The sequence below is a fragment of the Taeniopygia guttata genome, chromosome 5 (genome assembly GCF_048771995.1).
Source record: "Taeniopygia guttata chromosome 5, bTaeGut7.mat, whole genome shotgun sequence".
In the NCBI taxonomy this organism is placed as follows: Eukaryota; Metazoa; Chordata; class Aves; order Passeriformes; family Estrildidae; genus Taeniopygia; species Taeniopygia guttata.
This window is the reverse complement of record NC_133030.1, coordinates 56470591-56486803: the sequence shown is the minus strand read 5'-3', so window position 1 is coordinate 56486803 and position 16213 is coordinate 56470591. Positions and strand designations below refer to the sequence as shown.

Here is a 16213-nt window from a genome sequence, read left to right as displayed (position 1 = left end):
TGCTTACAAAACATTTTCAGAAACAGAACTGTTAGATTTATAAAAACTTCTCTGAGGAAATGATTAAAAGGAAAGCAGCTTCTTCTGACAGCTGATTAGACATCAAAAGAGTTGAAACCCCAGTCAGTGTGACTACTCCCAGTCTACTAAAATGAAGATATTTTTGTTGAATTTACAGAGTGAGAAAGAGAGCAGCTTCTGCTCCTCCAAATGTCACTGGTCCTCCATGAGCTAAAAACACCTTCCAGTACATGAGAAATTTAATGTTCCTGGTCCTCTTTCAGCACTCATTGCCACAACCTATTGCACAGATGTGATGGATTTTTGAACACAAGATCTATTATGTTTCCTGCCAGAGGCTCAAATGCATACAGGCACTGAAAACATGATGCCAGGTAGTTACTTTTTATACTGACTCAGTATTTGCTGGCAGTCGCTGCCAAGCATTACTTGACTCTTACCAATAGGTTGGAAAGTCAGCACTGCTAATGAAATTCTTCATGTTATCTGAAATATCATCTTCCCCCCATCCCAGAGTAAAATTCCAGTGATTTTCACACTCAAATAGCAGGCAAAAGGCAAGGCAAATTCTTACCCCAAGGAATTTGTGATACCCAAGGCAGAACTGGCATCACCCTGTCTACCCTGCTCCTGTCCCACACTGCATTTGTTCTGCGAATTCCTGCTGGACCGGAGCTGCCTTACGGCCCCGCGGGGGAATTCATCCCTTTATTGCCCCCACCTTGGAGAGCTTTATAGTCTGGTGCTTTTCAGTCCAAGCACTCTCAGCATGACCTTGGGAAGGAAAATGGCACCGTCTCGTTCCCATCTTGTGCCAGCCAGGAAGTCCAGCGCCTGCCAGACACCACAAAGTGCAAGGGAACCTCTTCTCTCCCCAAGCCAAACCAGCCATTTGATAATTAACCAAGAGCCAGACGAGCCCCGCGGAGGAGGGTGAAGCTGGCGCAGCTCTCCCACGGGCCCGGGAGGCTGGGGCTGACCCCGGCCCCGCTCGCAGACACGGTGGCAGATGTGCCGGGCTTCCCCACGGCCTCCCCCTTGCCTGGCAGATGCCGGCCTCTCTGGGAAAGCGCTAAATGGATTCTGCTGAATCACTGCAGCAGATGGTTCGTAACACCACCTGGATAGCACAGAAGAGAGAGAGAGATAAAGAAGGTTGGAGAACAGAGAGTACCTAGTGTGTGGGCCGAGTTATCCCCAGGGATAAGTAACCTGTGGATAAGGTCGGCATTTGAACTTTTGTTTTCCCAAATTCCTGCGTTATTAAGACTGAGAACATCAATTTTCTAGAAATTCTATCCTGACATCTACAACATATATTGTTTAAAACCCCCTTGGGAAAAGCCTTCAAAACCCACTGGGATGCCACAGCCCACTCTTTGCCACTGGGAAACGCTGGCAGCACTGCCTGGCCCAGGTTGCTTTGCTGGTGGGAGCATCAGCCTTCATCCATGCCTGAACCAAGCTCCTCTAGCTGGGGTTGGGTACAGAGGAGGCTGATGTGTTGGAGGTCAAAGAATATTAAGAAGGATTTAGGAGAAGTTGTTGGGTTTTTGTTGTTCGAGGGGTTTTTTAGAGCCAGGTTGGCAAATGCTTCAGTTTGCTGCAATAGATAATTTTGAAAGGGCAGGGGAGCCAGCTGTGCACAGAAGTGAGCAGCTGTACAAAAGAGAACAACAAACAGGAAACAGGTAACAATAACCAATGTGTTTGCTCACTCTCCTCCCATTAAACAGCAATTTTTTTTTTTATTGGGATGAAAAGAGCATGTCAGGAAGAGCAGAGAGCTACAGCACATACACAGAGGGTGCCTACTTGGAAAGCACTTGGAATCCCACCTCTGAAAAGTAAGAACCTGGGATCCCTTGGTCTGATTGTCAGGAGACATGGCTGCACAACCTGCAGCACTTTCCGCTGGGTCTCCCTGGCACAACACACCAAGTCCTTTGAGATAATGTGCTCTCCAGGCAGTCAATTGCAGCTCTGCTCATGAATCCTCCTCCTCCTTCTCCCAGGACAAGGCGTTTTCACACACCAACTGCACCGTAGGCTTGACTCCATTTCACTGGAGCCCAGCTTTGTCCTACATAGGCTGTTTTTGCTGGGTCACACCTGCCATTGATTCCCTCAGAAAACAGCTGCTGTTCATGTTCTGCTGTTCACCTTGCTCAGCACAACGGTGCAGAAAGACACTCATGGGCAAGCAAAGCTCAGGGTGGCACGAGCTGACCTCGAGCACAGTAGAAACTGGAAGGTGACAGTACTGCCAACCAGCTGGGCAGTAACACAAAGATTCCTCTACTCCAACTACTTCACATGGGGGACCTCTCTCACTACAATCATGCAAGAATTTAACCAATTTAAGCAATAAAAGAGATCCATCCTCACAGTGCTTCCCCACTATGTAGAATCCAACAGCACCATGTTGAGGGTCAGCATGAACTCTCCTTGTGCTTTGGAGGCACTTGCTCCAAACCCAGACCCCATCAGCTAAGCCAGAAAAAAGCCATTTCTCCACAGTCTTCCGCTGCACTGCAGCATTTGGTGACGCATGGCCAGATGCACCTGGATAGCCACAGCCACCTCTGTGCCTACCAGACAACTTCCAGAAGGCACTTCAAAACAAAAGCTAAAAATAAACAAAACCATTTCCCAACACTCATCCCAAGGAGAATCAGGCTCTGTAAGGGCGGCACAAACCCCAGCTGCTGGCATGGGCACAGCTGACCCCTGCCAGTGCAAGGAGTTCATGATGTGCTGTAATCCTGGAGAAGACAGCCCTTGCAGCATGGGATTAGGACAGCAGATGCTCCTGGGGGTCACCCCCTTTCCTGTAGGTCACAGGTCCCAATGTGGCCAAGAGCTGGCAGGCAGGGAATCCTGTCTAGAGCAACCCCATTGCTTATTTGGTACATACACAGCCTGCACAAACCTCCTTCCCAGGATCCGCTTAGTGGCCTGGTTTCTTCCCAAAGCTTTTTATATTTCACATTCCTAAGATTTAATTATGTTATCAGAACAACAGGCATCAGGATTTGGAGTGCCAGAATTCACATTAGCAATTGCTATCAACAAAGAAAATGGGCACAGCATGCCCATGCCAGAGGAGATGTGGGCTGCTCTCCTCAATCTACTCACGGTTATTTATAGCCTGTTTGCAAAGCCATCCACCTCCCAGGTTTAGCTTCAAGCTTGCTTCTTTCTGAGCACCCTCTCTCTCAAAGAAAAGCCTTTTGCCTCCTCCTTCCCCAGCACCACACTCAGATTTGGGCAAATTATTTAATTTTTGGGGGGGCAAGGGCAATATAAAACACCTTTGAATCCACAACAGCAAAAAAGACTGGAAACAGAGAGCTGCAGGGACACCTAACTCTCAGCAGCAGAAATTTAAAAAAAAAAATAAAAAAATATATATATTTATAGTTTTTAACACTTCACCACATTGCAGCAGATCACCACGTATCTTCAGCAGCTTTCAGCCCTCCCCACAGATGGGGATGCAGGCACAGGATCTCTAAGGAAGGGACACATGCTTGAAGGCAAGAAATACCCACCTATTTTGAGATGATTGCAAAGAAACCACTACGTGGTAGCAGAAGGGGAGTGATAGCTGTGCCTCCCCACCAGCATTAACTATAACTTGCCCATCCCTTAACCAGCACCACTTTGAGGCAGTCCCACTCTGCCAGGATCTTTTGCTTCCAAACAAGAAAAAGACGCAGTGCTCATGGTAGAGGTGCAAACCTCCCCACCAGCTCAGTGCCCTCCCCTGAGCAGCAGCCAGCACGGACAGCTCGTGCCTTCCTCCTCCCAGCACCAGCTCCTGCTAAACTCAGCCCAGGGATGGAGGTGGGTGTTGAGAGGAGTGGGGCAGAGCTCAGCTCCCCAAGGCTGGGAGAGACTCTGCATTTAAGGGAACAGCCTGACACCAGTTAGCCAGCACCGTGCTGGATCAGCCCGAGGGTGTCGGGCTGTCCTCGCACACCACGTCACCCCCGTGCTCACAGGTTTGTCACCTGGCCACCACCACCATCACTCAGGAAAGGGCTGGCCCACAGCTCCCCCAGGGAGCGCTGAGCCCCTTCCAACAGCCCCAAAATGGTCAAAATGCAGAAGCGGTGCTACGTTAGGTCCAGCCCAGTCACTAAGGAAATGTTCCGTCAGGCTCTGACTGAGACACGGCAGCTCCTTACATGCCTAAAATTCCAGATGGCCCTGAAAAACAAAGAAATTATTAGAGTACATAGTAATAAATTTTTTTTAAGTGGCAAATTAAAAAATACTTGCAATTAAAGTAATCATTATTAATACATCATAAAAAATGGCAAACACCACGCCCCTTCTGCTAAAGGGGGGAGGAAGCTCAAGCTTACAATTCTAGCACATTTTATTTCATGTAAATTTATAAAGACAACAATCCTAGTCACGATTGTCACATTGTACAGCACATACCAATACAGTTGCAAACAGAACTCCACGCAAAACTAAGCGCTAACAGTAGCCTGAATCACTCTTCCTGCGATTGTCGTATCTAGACTAACAGTATTACACTAACACTGAAGGAAAAATAGTTCACTATAAAACAGTGATAGAACATTTTTATAAAATATATTCCATTCCAATAGCTTTTCTACATACTGTATACTATAAAACTCTCCCACAAAAATTAGTGTCTTTAAATATACATATTTAATCTGAACTGCACCAAGATTAAAAACAATTAAAAATATCAATGATTTTTTTTTTTTACATTAACTTCACAGTATTTGTTTGTAGTAGAAGACAAATCCAGTGTTTAAAATGCAGAGCAGGACTGTTCCCTATGGAGACAGCAACTGCCCCACAGAGAAATAGTTTATGAAGAGACAAGCGTTAAGTGTGCCATGTTCTCCATAGAGCCATGAACCATTTTGAAAACATGCTCCGAGCTATTGCAACTTAAAAATAAGAGACACACAGAGAAATAGCCAAAAAAAAGTCACCTTAAGAACAAAAATAAGTGCAAACATTTCTTTACTTTAGAAATTCAAGCTAAGAGGAGTGGGAACACAAATACCAGACTATGAGAACAGTGTGTTCATGATGTAGTCAAGGATGAGAAAGTCTTTTCTTTTCTTATTTAAAAAAAACCAAAACAAAAACAACTTTTGCCCCATATTCACTGCAGCACAGAGCATGCTCATAGCATCAGTTTAATGAATTATTTCTATACTAAGATCAGACAAAAACTTGTTTCAACTTTTCCCTGCTCCATACGCTAATGATGTTCTTATGGCACATCCTATTTTATGATCTTCTAAAAAAAAATAAAAACAAATAGTAATTGAAGACTGAAATGCAAACAAAAGTGTCACAAGAATGCAAAATTAAGATTACCAGCTTCAGTAATGCTGACTCTACATTAAACTCTTTACATGTTGCTCAACATGCAAAACCCATTGTTATAAAATTTAAAGTGTAAATTAACTAGTTTTGAAATAGATTAACAGTAATAATTCCACTTCAAAAACAAAACAAAAAAAATCTAATAAATACTATATCAAGTATCTTCAGGAGAAAAAAATAACTTAATTTTAGTAGAAAGAAAAATAACTTAATTTTACTAGATTTTGTTCAGTGCTATTTCCAATCACAGCAAAAATAAAAAAGGGGAAAAAAAAAACTGATTAAAGAGAATAAGACCACAGTACCAAAGCCACTTATGTTCAAGATACAGTACTCTCCCACAACTTTCATATGTAACAGGTTCAGCAAAAATATTTTACAGTTGAGAAATTAAACTGAAAACAAACCCCAAAACTATAAATAAAAGCAAAATTTCACATTACATGTACATTCATAGTTTAAGAGATGAATAATAAGAGGCTGTAACAAGTATATCCTGATTTTCCTTTAAAGAGGAAGTACTTATTTAAAAAAAAAAGTCAATCCCATATTATTTATGTAGGTAGTGCTCAGTTTTTGGACCAGAGGGGGAAAGGCATTGGGAGGTTTTTTCTTCATAAGATGCAATACAGTATTTTAAGCACAACTTTTAAAAATAATCTAAATCAGTGCTTCAAATTCATTTTAAAACACACACTTAAGTTTCACCAAACAACTCCAGGAGTGTCAAGAAAGCTGGTGAAGCAATGCTAATGCAGCAGAAGGACATTCACACCCCTCAGATATTATTATTATTATATTTCAGTCCTGTGTACATGTACCTTGAATGGGTCATTTGACTGGAAGGGAACAAAGTGATATCCACCGACATGCACAGACCAAATGATGATCTAATAGGCAAGAAACTGAATCATCTGGAGTAAAACTGGCTATAGTTACAGGCAGCCTCAGTTTACAAACAAACTAAAAAAAAAAACCAAAAAAAACCATCAAAACCCCCAACAGCTTCCCCTGAAAAGGTGGGACTTGGGGAAAAAGTTAGGCCACTCTTTCCCTTCAGCAGTTTATCTTCACGCTGCCTCTTGGGAACACCAGCAATTGCACACAATTTGGCTCAGAGGGAATTGCCAACTTCACAAAAATAAAATAAAATATAATTTCATGCTGCTGGTTTTAGCATGGCAGCAAACTTTTCAGGCAAGACAGCAGGGCATCTCCTAATGCACAAGGCATGGGTGCCTTGAACTACAAAACCCCAAAAACCTGGTAACAGGAGGAGTATTTTGCCACTTTAGAGCTGCTGTCCCCTCCAAGGGAGATGGGATCAGCCTCTGGATGTCGATATGGGAATGAAAATATTCACGTATTATACAATTTTTTTTTTTGTATGTCCTAGTGTGCATCCTTCAACATTTCAGGAGTGAATACCCTGCAGACAGAAAGTGTTTTTCCATCCACATTTTATGCTCAAAAGCAGCTTTTCAGCAGGTCAGCCCAGTGAGGAGGATGGGTGGGAAGGGAAAATTTTAGTCAAGTCCCAAGGCAAAAACTTCTAATTTAGATTTTAGACCAACTGCAGAGCAGTATTAATGGAATAAAGAGAATAAAAAATGACCAGTACCAAAGACGCAGCCAGGAGTCTTTAAAATTTGGGCCAATTCAATGTCTCATCTAACTCTATAAAATAAAAGTACATCTGCCCACTCTGCAATGTGTGGACAGATTTCTCTACACCAAAATGTATTTAAATCATAGTTCATCTCTTCAGATCTTTCTCTGCAACACACAGAGGGCATTTGGGGAGCTTAATGGAAGCCACATTTTTCTCCAGAATGTGCTGAAAATATTTTTTCCAAAAAAATGGTTAAAAAAAAAGGAAAAGAAACCCAAACCAACAAAACCCTGACCACAAAGCAAGTACTTCCAGTGTGAAAAGTGATGCTAAATCATTGCAGAATTACTTAAGATCATTTCACATTAATAATGTAACATGGGTGCACAAGAGAAGACCTAAAGGACTGTGCTAGGAAGGGAGGGTGGCAGGGGAAGGGGAGAGATGGAGAAGTGGAAGGATTGCATTAAAAGGCCTCTGGAGTGTATACTGCTGCATCTTTTAAAGATCATATACCTGAAGTGAATATCACCAAAACAAAATAAAGGGAGGAGGAAAAACAAAATTAAAATTCAGATGCTGCCTTTTTTTTTTTCCTGTTTTGTTTTAAATGGGATGGGGGGGTGTAGATATTTAAAAAAAAACCAAACAAACAAAACAAAAGTCACACATCTCAAACAACCAAGGACTTTACAAGGCCACAATGAAATTTGCGGATATGTCTGTACAGATCCCCGGACTGCGTGAAGCGTCTCTCGCACCACTTGCACCCGTGGGGTTTCTCCCGGGTGTGCACGACCGCGTGGCGGCTGAGGTTGTGGGAATACTGGAAGCTCTTCCCGCACTGGCCGCAGGTGTAGGGCTTCTCCCCCGAGTGAGTCCTCTCGTGCCTCTTTAGGGTGTACATGCAGGAAAAAGTCTTTCCGCAGAGGGTGCAAGTGGGGACCGACCCGTCGGGGGACAGGCGGGTCCGGGAGCCGTCCTTGTCGCGGAAGTGAGAGCTCAGGTGCAGCTGAAGGATGTGTGGGCTCGGGAACACCTTGCTACAGAGGGGACAAATGCAGATATGCCCAGGAGGCACCAGGACGCCCGAGGAGATGTCCGATGAATCCATGTCGTCCTCGCTCTCGTCTCGCTCTTGGTCTATATCCTCCTCTCGGGCATGAGAGCTGCCATTCCCCGCGAACATGTGTCCTAACCCTGTCACTAGGCTTTTGGCTGAATTCCCAAAATGCTGACTCTCTGGACTCCTGGCTTCGCTGTCCTCCTGATCTGACAGCAAGTCTTGTTCATCTTTAACAAGTGGCTCGGTACCCTGCTGCTGGCTGTCGGAAGCCAGCTGTCCAAAGACATAGGAGGGGTGTAAGGAATCTCTCCCCGGCACGGGCTTGAAAGACAAATCCAGCGCGCAGTCCACATCACTCGAAGCCAGGGGATGGTTAACAGACCTTTGGGACAAAGGTCCTGTGGAACTATTGACATTAGCCTTTGTTTTTCCAGCTGCTGCGGCGCACGGTTCTGCCTCTGTCGGCACAGAGCTGACACTTATATGATCAGAGGACCAGGCGGGGTGACTGCTGACCTTTTCTTTGCCTGCTGCTCTCTCGTATTCTGCAACGCTGAATTTTTGTTTGTTTCCTGGGTCGAACTCGTGGACCAGGGGCACTCCGGCGTCTAGAAAATGCTCCGCTTTCTCCAAACTAGCCGCCTCATCATTAATCTTCTCTTCCGAACATAATTCTTTATCTTTCAACTTGCCCTTGCAGACTTTCACAATGTCATACATGTGAAGGTAGCTCGCCGCAGCCAGCACATCTTCCACTGGGAGACTGTTGAATTCCAGCTTTCCCTCATACATGAATTCGAGCAGCAGGCTGAAGGCAGGGGCTGTGACAATGTCACTGTTCAGATGCACAATATCCCTTTTGTCTAACTGGTCCCTGTAGAAAAGATGGAAGTACATACTGCAAGAGGCAAGAACGGCTCTGTGAGCTCTGAATTGAGCTTCTCCAACTAAAACAGTACAGTCACACAGGAAGCCCTGGTGACGCTGCTGACTCAGACACTGCAGCAACTGGCGGCTATGGTCTGGAAACTCCATTCTTCCTTCATAACCTGTTCAAAACAGGAAAAACTTGAATGCTACTGTAAACTAAAGCCTCCTAGCAGCTGTAACAAACAGATCGGCTTTTTGGTAACCCAAGCCAAAGAAACAGCCTTGGAGATAACATTTACTGTTAATTGTCTTTAATAGTTTTATTAAGGGGGGGGGAAGAAAAAAAAAAAAACACCACCAACACAACATGTTTCTCATCCTTTCGCACCTGCTCCGAACAGGAAAAACTTGATTGTAAGTAAACAAAAGCTAGTAAAGCAGCAGCCCCTCCAACCTTTGTTTCTCCCACTAAGCACTTTAATAAAATTATGCAGAGGAAAGCGCACACACACCCCCGAAAAGAAAAAAGCATCAACTCCCAGGCTGTCTTCCCAGCAACGCTAACTTGGGGCATCTTTTAATAAAGCATATTCCCCGCGTCACGCACGCACACACTCACACGCACATTTAAACTTTATCCTCAGTCGTTATGCACCGAATCACAACAAAACAGCGGCGGCTGGCGCTGGGGGAGCGGCGGCTCTGCGGGGAGGGGGGCGAGAGGCCCCGGCCCCCGCACGCCAAAAGGGCGGGGGGGATAAAGGGTAGAGGAGAAAAAAAAAAAAGTTTCACTTGAAGTTATTAAAAGGCAAGGAGGAAAATAAGCGGCGGAAGGCCGGCGGGAGGGCAGGAGTGAGGCTGCAGCCGGCTGCGTGCCGCGGCCAGGCGCTTACCTTGCGCGGGGCGCGGCGGGGCCGGCCGCGGGCGCGGAGCCGGGCGGGCAGAGGGAGCGCGGTGCGAGTGCGACCGAGGCGCGGCGGGAGGGAGGGGGAGAGAGAGAGAGAGAGGCAGGCGGGAGGGAGGAGGAGGGAGGGAAGGAGGAGTGCTCGGTTTGCTAATTACACCGCAAGCTGGAGAGTCAGCTGCTCTGACTTCACTGCGATGGAAATGCTACCTCCAGCTGTGCGCCTTTTAATGCCATATGTTACTCCAAATCTCGCTACCAGCCAACCACAGCTTGCTGCCTTTTAAAGTTCCAGCAGCCCCATTTATAGCCCGCGATTAAATCCCACAAACTTGCCCCGAGCCCGCCCCCCCACCTCCGACACTCTCGCCACCACCAGCCCCCAGCCCGGACCCCACCTCCCGCCGCAAAGTTGCTCCCGCAGCCCGCCGCTGTGACCTTCGCCGGTGCCCGGCTCCGCGCCGCGCCGCTGGGGCCGGCAAGGGGAAGCACCGCGGAGCCGCTCCTGGGATCTCCCCCTTTCCCAGCCGCGCTCCCCAACTTTGCGGGGAGGACTTTCCCCCGCCGGGGTGTGGCGTGGCGGCGAGTTCCCCCCCGCGCTTCCCCGCGGTACTCACCGGCGGGCGGCGGCGGCGCTCGGCGTCCGCATGTGCGCGGCGGCGGCGCGGGCGCTCCGCGGGCGCGGCGCGGGGCTGTGGCGGAGCAGGTTGTTCGCCGGCCGCTCTCGCGATACTTTCGCTGCTGCGAGCCGCGGGTGCGGGCTGGGTGCGGTACGAGCGGCCGTGTCCCCGTCTGGAGCACACAATGGCCCCGCCGCCCCGGCCAGCCCCGCCGCCGCCGGCCGGTGCGCGCTGCCGGCTGCGCCCTCCCCTTCGCCGCCTCCTCCTCCTCCTCCTCCGCCGCCTCCTCCTCCTCCTGCTGCTGCCGCCGCTGCCGCTGCTGCTGCCGCCCTCCCCTCCCGGCCGCTGCATTGGCAGCGCCGCCGTCCCGCTCCCAACTCCGCTGCGCCGCCGCGCACAGGGCGCGCCCGCCCGGCCGCTGCAGCCCGACGTGCCGCGGAGCCGGGGCCGGGGCAGCGGGGCTGAGGCGAGGGGCGCGGCGCTGCTCCCCCGACACACACACACACACACACACACACCGGGTTTGTCTGTAGTTGCGCGCCAGCTGATAATTTCCCAACGCCGACGGATTTTTCAAGATGACCTTTCCGATCGTTGATTTGAATTTTAAATTTTAATTAGCTGCAATCGCATCAAAAGTGAGCGCCGTGGGAGGAGCGCGGTTCCCGCCGGGGCTCCCACCCCGGTCGGACCCGGCGGCCGCGGCCGAAAGCCGCCGGGAAGCCGCGGCCGCCGGAGCCCCGGTGCCGCTCCGAGCCCGCTGGGAGCTGCCCGCGGTGTCGCGGCTCTGCCTTGTCCCGGAGCCTCGGGGCTGCAGCGGCGCCCGGAGGGGAGGCAGGGGGCTGGGGATGGAGGCTCCGGGTCGAGGGGGGGTGTTGACGTTTTTGAGGGATGAATGTGAGAGTGTTGGTGGGTAAGGGAGAGTGGAGGGGTAGCGGAGCGCCGGGTGCACTTCAGAGCTCCCCTGCGAACGCCGTGCGTGGTGCCAGCTGAAGTCTCCAGACTGTGCTTTAGTCTCCAACAAGTACCGTCTCCAACAACAAGTTCCCTTTCCTTCCTCTAGGTTGCCTTGCCTCGATTGCAATATCTGCAAAATAGCAACTTCTTTTTTTTTAATTAATCCATTTTGTTCCTACTTTTTTTTTTTTTTTTTTTTACAATGGTAGCATTAGAACCTTAAAACATCAGGTTTAATTTGGATTTAATCTAATTTAGTTTGGGTCTCTAATATATTAAGGCTCTTTGTCACAGGAGCTGGGGTCTGCATCACCAACACCACTTTCCTTCCACAAACCTCAACTGTGTAACTCCACTAACAGTGAATGGCAGGATTTTTGGGTGGCTTTGAGCATTAATGATTGTGTTGTCACAAAGCCCTTCAGAGTAACAGGATTTGGTAATACTGTCAGCTCTAGGGTTCAAATTGGAAAATTCCAGCTCAGAATGTGGAGGTGCCCAGCAAAAGAGTTAAAGGTCCTGGGGTTAAATCTGTCACCATTCAGTAAAGCTGAGGGCTTTATCTATTTGTCCACCACGGCAGACAGGACTGGGGAGCTCTGTCCTTTTAAAGAGGGTGTCATCCTGCAGTCACAGCCTGCGCAGGCTCTACCAAAACTGGAGCAATTTCTTCCCCAAAATGCAAGGGCAATCTCCACAAAGTTACTCTGGATTGGCTAACTTGTGGAGTTTTGTTGTCTTTGTACATTGGAAATGTTAGGCAGAATTTTGTACTCGTATGAATTAGGCTTCTTGGCAGTTTTGTGTAACTAATAGTTCATCTTAGCCTCTCCTCTTTAATAAATAAATTGAGAAAAAAAACAAGATTACAAAAAGAACAAAGATCTTAATTCCTATTTGGGCGCTGTAAGCTAGGTATAATTGTCTACAATCTAACAGCATCTTATTTTTAGGAAGCCAATTACAATTTCACAGTAAGTCTGTGGTCATTATCGAGTTTAAAGTGTCAGAAAATAACAACAGCATTCCCATTTCCTCTAAGTATCCATTTGGCATGTTGCTGGCTTGCTTTTTCAGGACTCAGAAATACTATACTCACCTTCACACCAAGGCAATGCTGGGTACAATACAGGTGTTGTACTGATTTAGCTACGGTTGTATAAAATACTGGTAGTACAACTTGCTAATGTAAACAAGCACAAAGTCATTACTGGAAGCAAGGCAACAGGAAGAACTGCCCCAGAAACTTTATTCCAGGAGCTCCTGCGTTTCTGACAGCCCTCGTGAGAGCGCGACAGGGTGAGCAAACTATCTGCTTTCCTCTCCCTGGCCCCTGAGCCCTTCTCAGGCTGAGGGCTCCCCTCCCACCAAGCCCAGAGCAGGCTCTGTTTTCAGTCCTTCCTCAGTGGAGCAGAGCCAGGCAGAGCTGCTTGGCCACTGCAGAGCTTTGTGCTGGTGCCTGTGCTCGGAGGAGATCACAACCACTGTGCCACCAAACAGCAGGGTGGCTGAATGTGGATGGGGACTGATGGAAGCTGTTGGGAGTGACTTTGTTGGGCATCTTTGTGCAGCTGTGTGCATTCCTGGGTCTGGCTAAAACTCTCCTGGGCTCCAACAAGCCTTTTGCTGCCTATGGAGCTTTCCAGAGTTGAGCAGAAAGCCCAGCTCTAGGGCAGAGAGAGAAAAAATCAGTGGTGCTGGCAAGGCTTCCACTTGCCAGGCAAGGCTAGCCCTGCTCCTGGTTGATTTTGCTGCCTGGACACCAGCCAAAGCCCACAGAAATTAGTAGAAAAACCAACTGGATCAGGTCCATAAAGCCTGAGGACTTGCTTCCATTCTTACCCCTTTGATCCAACAAGAGTAGGTATTTACTGAGTGGGGCCTCTCTAGCCCTCTTTGTTGGCCAGATGCAGAAGCAGTAGCAACAGGTTTTTCATGCAATTTAATAGTTTTCTCTCTCACCGCATTGGGCAGAAGCTTCTTTGTGTTTGTTTCTACATGATTTCAGTGCTTTTATGTTCTTTTTCCTTTTAATAGGACATCTTCTTTGTGATAGTCCAGTTGTATCTCAGAGGGAGAGTCAGGGCCTGAGACTGTCTAATACTTGCAGGCTTGAAGCTATTTTAAGTGCATTGGTCATAGTGAGGTTTATTTGCAGAAGTTCTTCCAAACTTTTTCAAAGGCTGTTTTATCCCTTGCAGACAGCAGCGAGCATTAGAAGGACTGAATGCTTCATTCCCTCCTGTGAAACAGGGAGGAATTTAACTCCAAAAGATGCAGAGATGCTGGTGGCAAGACAAGGAGCTGCCCTTGGCATCCACGGGACTTCCCCAATTAGCAATCTCCTCCAGCACTTACCCTGCAGTCAAATCCAAGGTCAGCATTTGGGGGGGTTGCACAGTTTGCAGTCAAGTCATAAAAGTGGGCACGACTTTCCCAAAGATCTTTTCAAGCATGTCATCCAAGACTCCAGAAAGCATTAACTTGCACTGCTGCCATTCCAGACATTAATCAGAGCATATATTGCAGACAGCCTCCTCAGCAGTGTGCTTATGTGAGTCGTATTTGTTTTATGGCTGTCCTGCTGATTTCTCCCCGATAACGAGACCCTGCGTGTGCTGCAGTATTTGTGAATATATATTGGAGCAGCCAGGGCCATTGTCAAATCATCCCACCAAATGGAGAGGCTGGTGGCACTAAGCTGCATGTATAAATTACATATTGTTCTATTTGCCGTAACGTGGCTGTCAATAAGGCTGCATCAATCTAGGAACACGCATAAAAAAAGGACTCTGCAGAGGTACCACTGGCACAGGCCACATTCTACTCTGCAGTGAGAGCTCGCAACATCCCTGTCCAAGCCAGCCAAGCATTTAATATCGCACCTGTACCTTGGCTCCCCTCTCAGCATCTGGGAGGCAGCTTTCACTCAGTTATTCATCTTCCATAGTTTCACTTACCCTTAGCTTCTGGTTGTGTAGGGTTTTTTTACAGTTTACTGTGTTCTGTTCTTCTGGAAATGGTAAATGTAGGTACCTTTTCAGCCTTTATAAAGCCATTGCTTTTTCAGTAAAGAGAGCATGCTTCTTGCTTTGCAATGGTGAAGGAAATTTGCATGGCATTGACAAGGCACACTCTTCTTTCAGAGTTTTTTTCCTCTTTCACTCTTGTTCATCACCCTGGCAACTGTATTTTAACATTGCTTGGGATTTCTTTGTCAAATTAATCTAAAATTTCAAATAAAATGAATCATGTTTCTTCCTTTTTAATATTTATTTATCAATGGCCAGGAAGGAACCTGAGAACCCACATTATAAAATAACAGGTGTATAGAAGTTTGCAGCAGGATATATAGAGAAGGATGGTGAAAGACCATAAATACTAGTGGACAGAGACAAAATTGGTGTCTGCTTTGGGAGCAGACATAAAATTTATCAGACTCGGACAAAAGTATTTAAATCAGAATCTGCTGTATCCTCAATAAGGGTCCAGTGTAGTGTTATTAAATTCTTATTAAAGGAGAGAATTTAATTGGCGTTGCTCTATTTGTAAGCAAATAATGCACTGTGTTAACAATGCACTTTATTTTGGTAACTCCCAGAAGAGACCTTAATACTGCAGAAGTGTTTTGCTAGACTAGGACTGGGAAATCTCAGGATGAAAATACTTGCTAAGCAAAAAATATAACCTAGAATAAAGGGCTTTTGTTCTAAAGATGTTCTCATACCACTGTTGCAGCAGTTCCTCAGAAAACACTTCATCCCAGGACGAATCAATGTTAGCCACAACCACTGCCCTGAGCTTTGTAAGGCAGAGATCTGGCATATTTATCCCACTATCTGCAAAAGGTCTCTTAAGCAGGATCCATTCCTCTCCTGGGACTTGTGGGGTTGCCAGAATGTGTTCTTAGAACAAGTGTTGGGTTCCTCATTAGATAAATCAGCAATCTCAGGGCATAAAATACTCTGTCTTTCCACACATATGGGGCATATAATATCAGTCTTTACTTTTGCTTTTCCATGGGGTTTCCAAATCTACCTAGCATGAGTGCAAACAAGTATCCCAGATGCCTGTTAAATAAGAAAATCCCAAAGATAACCTTGCCTAGATGTTGCTCACAATGTAGTCAGAGGAGCTGGGATGAAGATTCTGGTGACACTGGATAGGAAGGATTTTGGGGTGATTCAGGGAGCTCTGTGCAGAGAGAAGCTGGGCTCAGTGGGCTGTCTCTGCTTGACTCCTTTGGGAGCTTGAATTCCAAACCTGTGCCTCTGAGAGCAGCCCAGCTCCAGGTATGGAGAGAGAAATGGGAGGCTGGGCATGAGGAAAGCAAGACAGAGCATTTTTCTGGTCAAAATGGGCTGCTTTTGTCTCAGAGCTGTACAGTAGCCATCACACTGGTTGCTCCACTTCCCTCTGATGTATTCCAGGTGGAGGGGAAGTCCAGAGAATGTCATGTAAGAAATGCAAATAAAAATGTCTTTCTAGACTTCCTTCTCTTATGTACTGTCTGCCAGAACCTTCGCTCCCCTCTTTTACTGTTTTGCCTATGGATGCATTTTATGCTTTTATGTTGCTCTTCTGGTAAAAGAAGAATTACTTGCTGTGAGTTTACATAACTTGCCTTTTACTGCTCTGGAAATGAATATGGGACTTCAGTCTTAATTAGACTTTCAGTGTAAGTCCTGCTTTAATGAATCACTGAAAGATGTGAATAACATTAAGCTTCAGAATGTGGCTGCAGAGCTGGATACCTGAAGCTGATCACCCAGCTGGGT

General features: G+C 46.9%; 1 protein-coding gene across 4 annotated transcripts; it reads right to left on the bottom strand.

The window, feature by feature from the left end:
* Positions 1 to 4390: 4390 nt before the first annotated feature.
* On the bottom strand, positions 4391 to 10607 carry ZBTB42 (zinc finger and BTB domain containing 42). 4 transcript variants are annotated; one of them, XM_030275100.4, is made up of 2 exons: positions 10476 to 10607; positions 4391 to 9133 (listed from the first exon to the last, which is right to left on the bottom strand). In XM_030275100.4, the coding sequence occupies exon 2, from the start codon at positions 9117 to 9119 to the stop codon at positions 7692 to 7694; it is 1428 nt and encodes a 475-aa protein (XP_030130960.3). In that variant the 5' UTR covers positions 9120 to 9133; positions 10476 to 10607; the 3' UTR covers positions 4391 to 7691. The 4 variants fall into 4 exon arrangements, with proteins under 4 accessions (XP_030130960.3, XP_072786578.1, XP_072786577.1 ...); XM_072930477.1 differs by lacking the exon at positions 10476 to 10607 and adding an exon at positions 10257 to 10394; XM_072930476.1 differs by lacking the exon at positions 10476 to 10607 and adding an exon at positions 10297 to 10316.
* Between the last annotated feature and the right edge of the window lie 5606 nt (positions 10608 to 16213).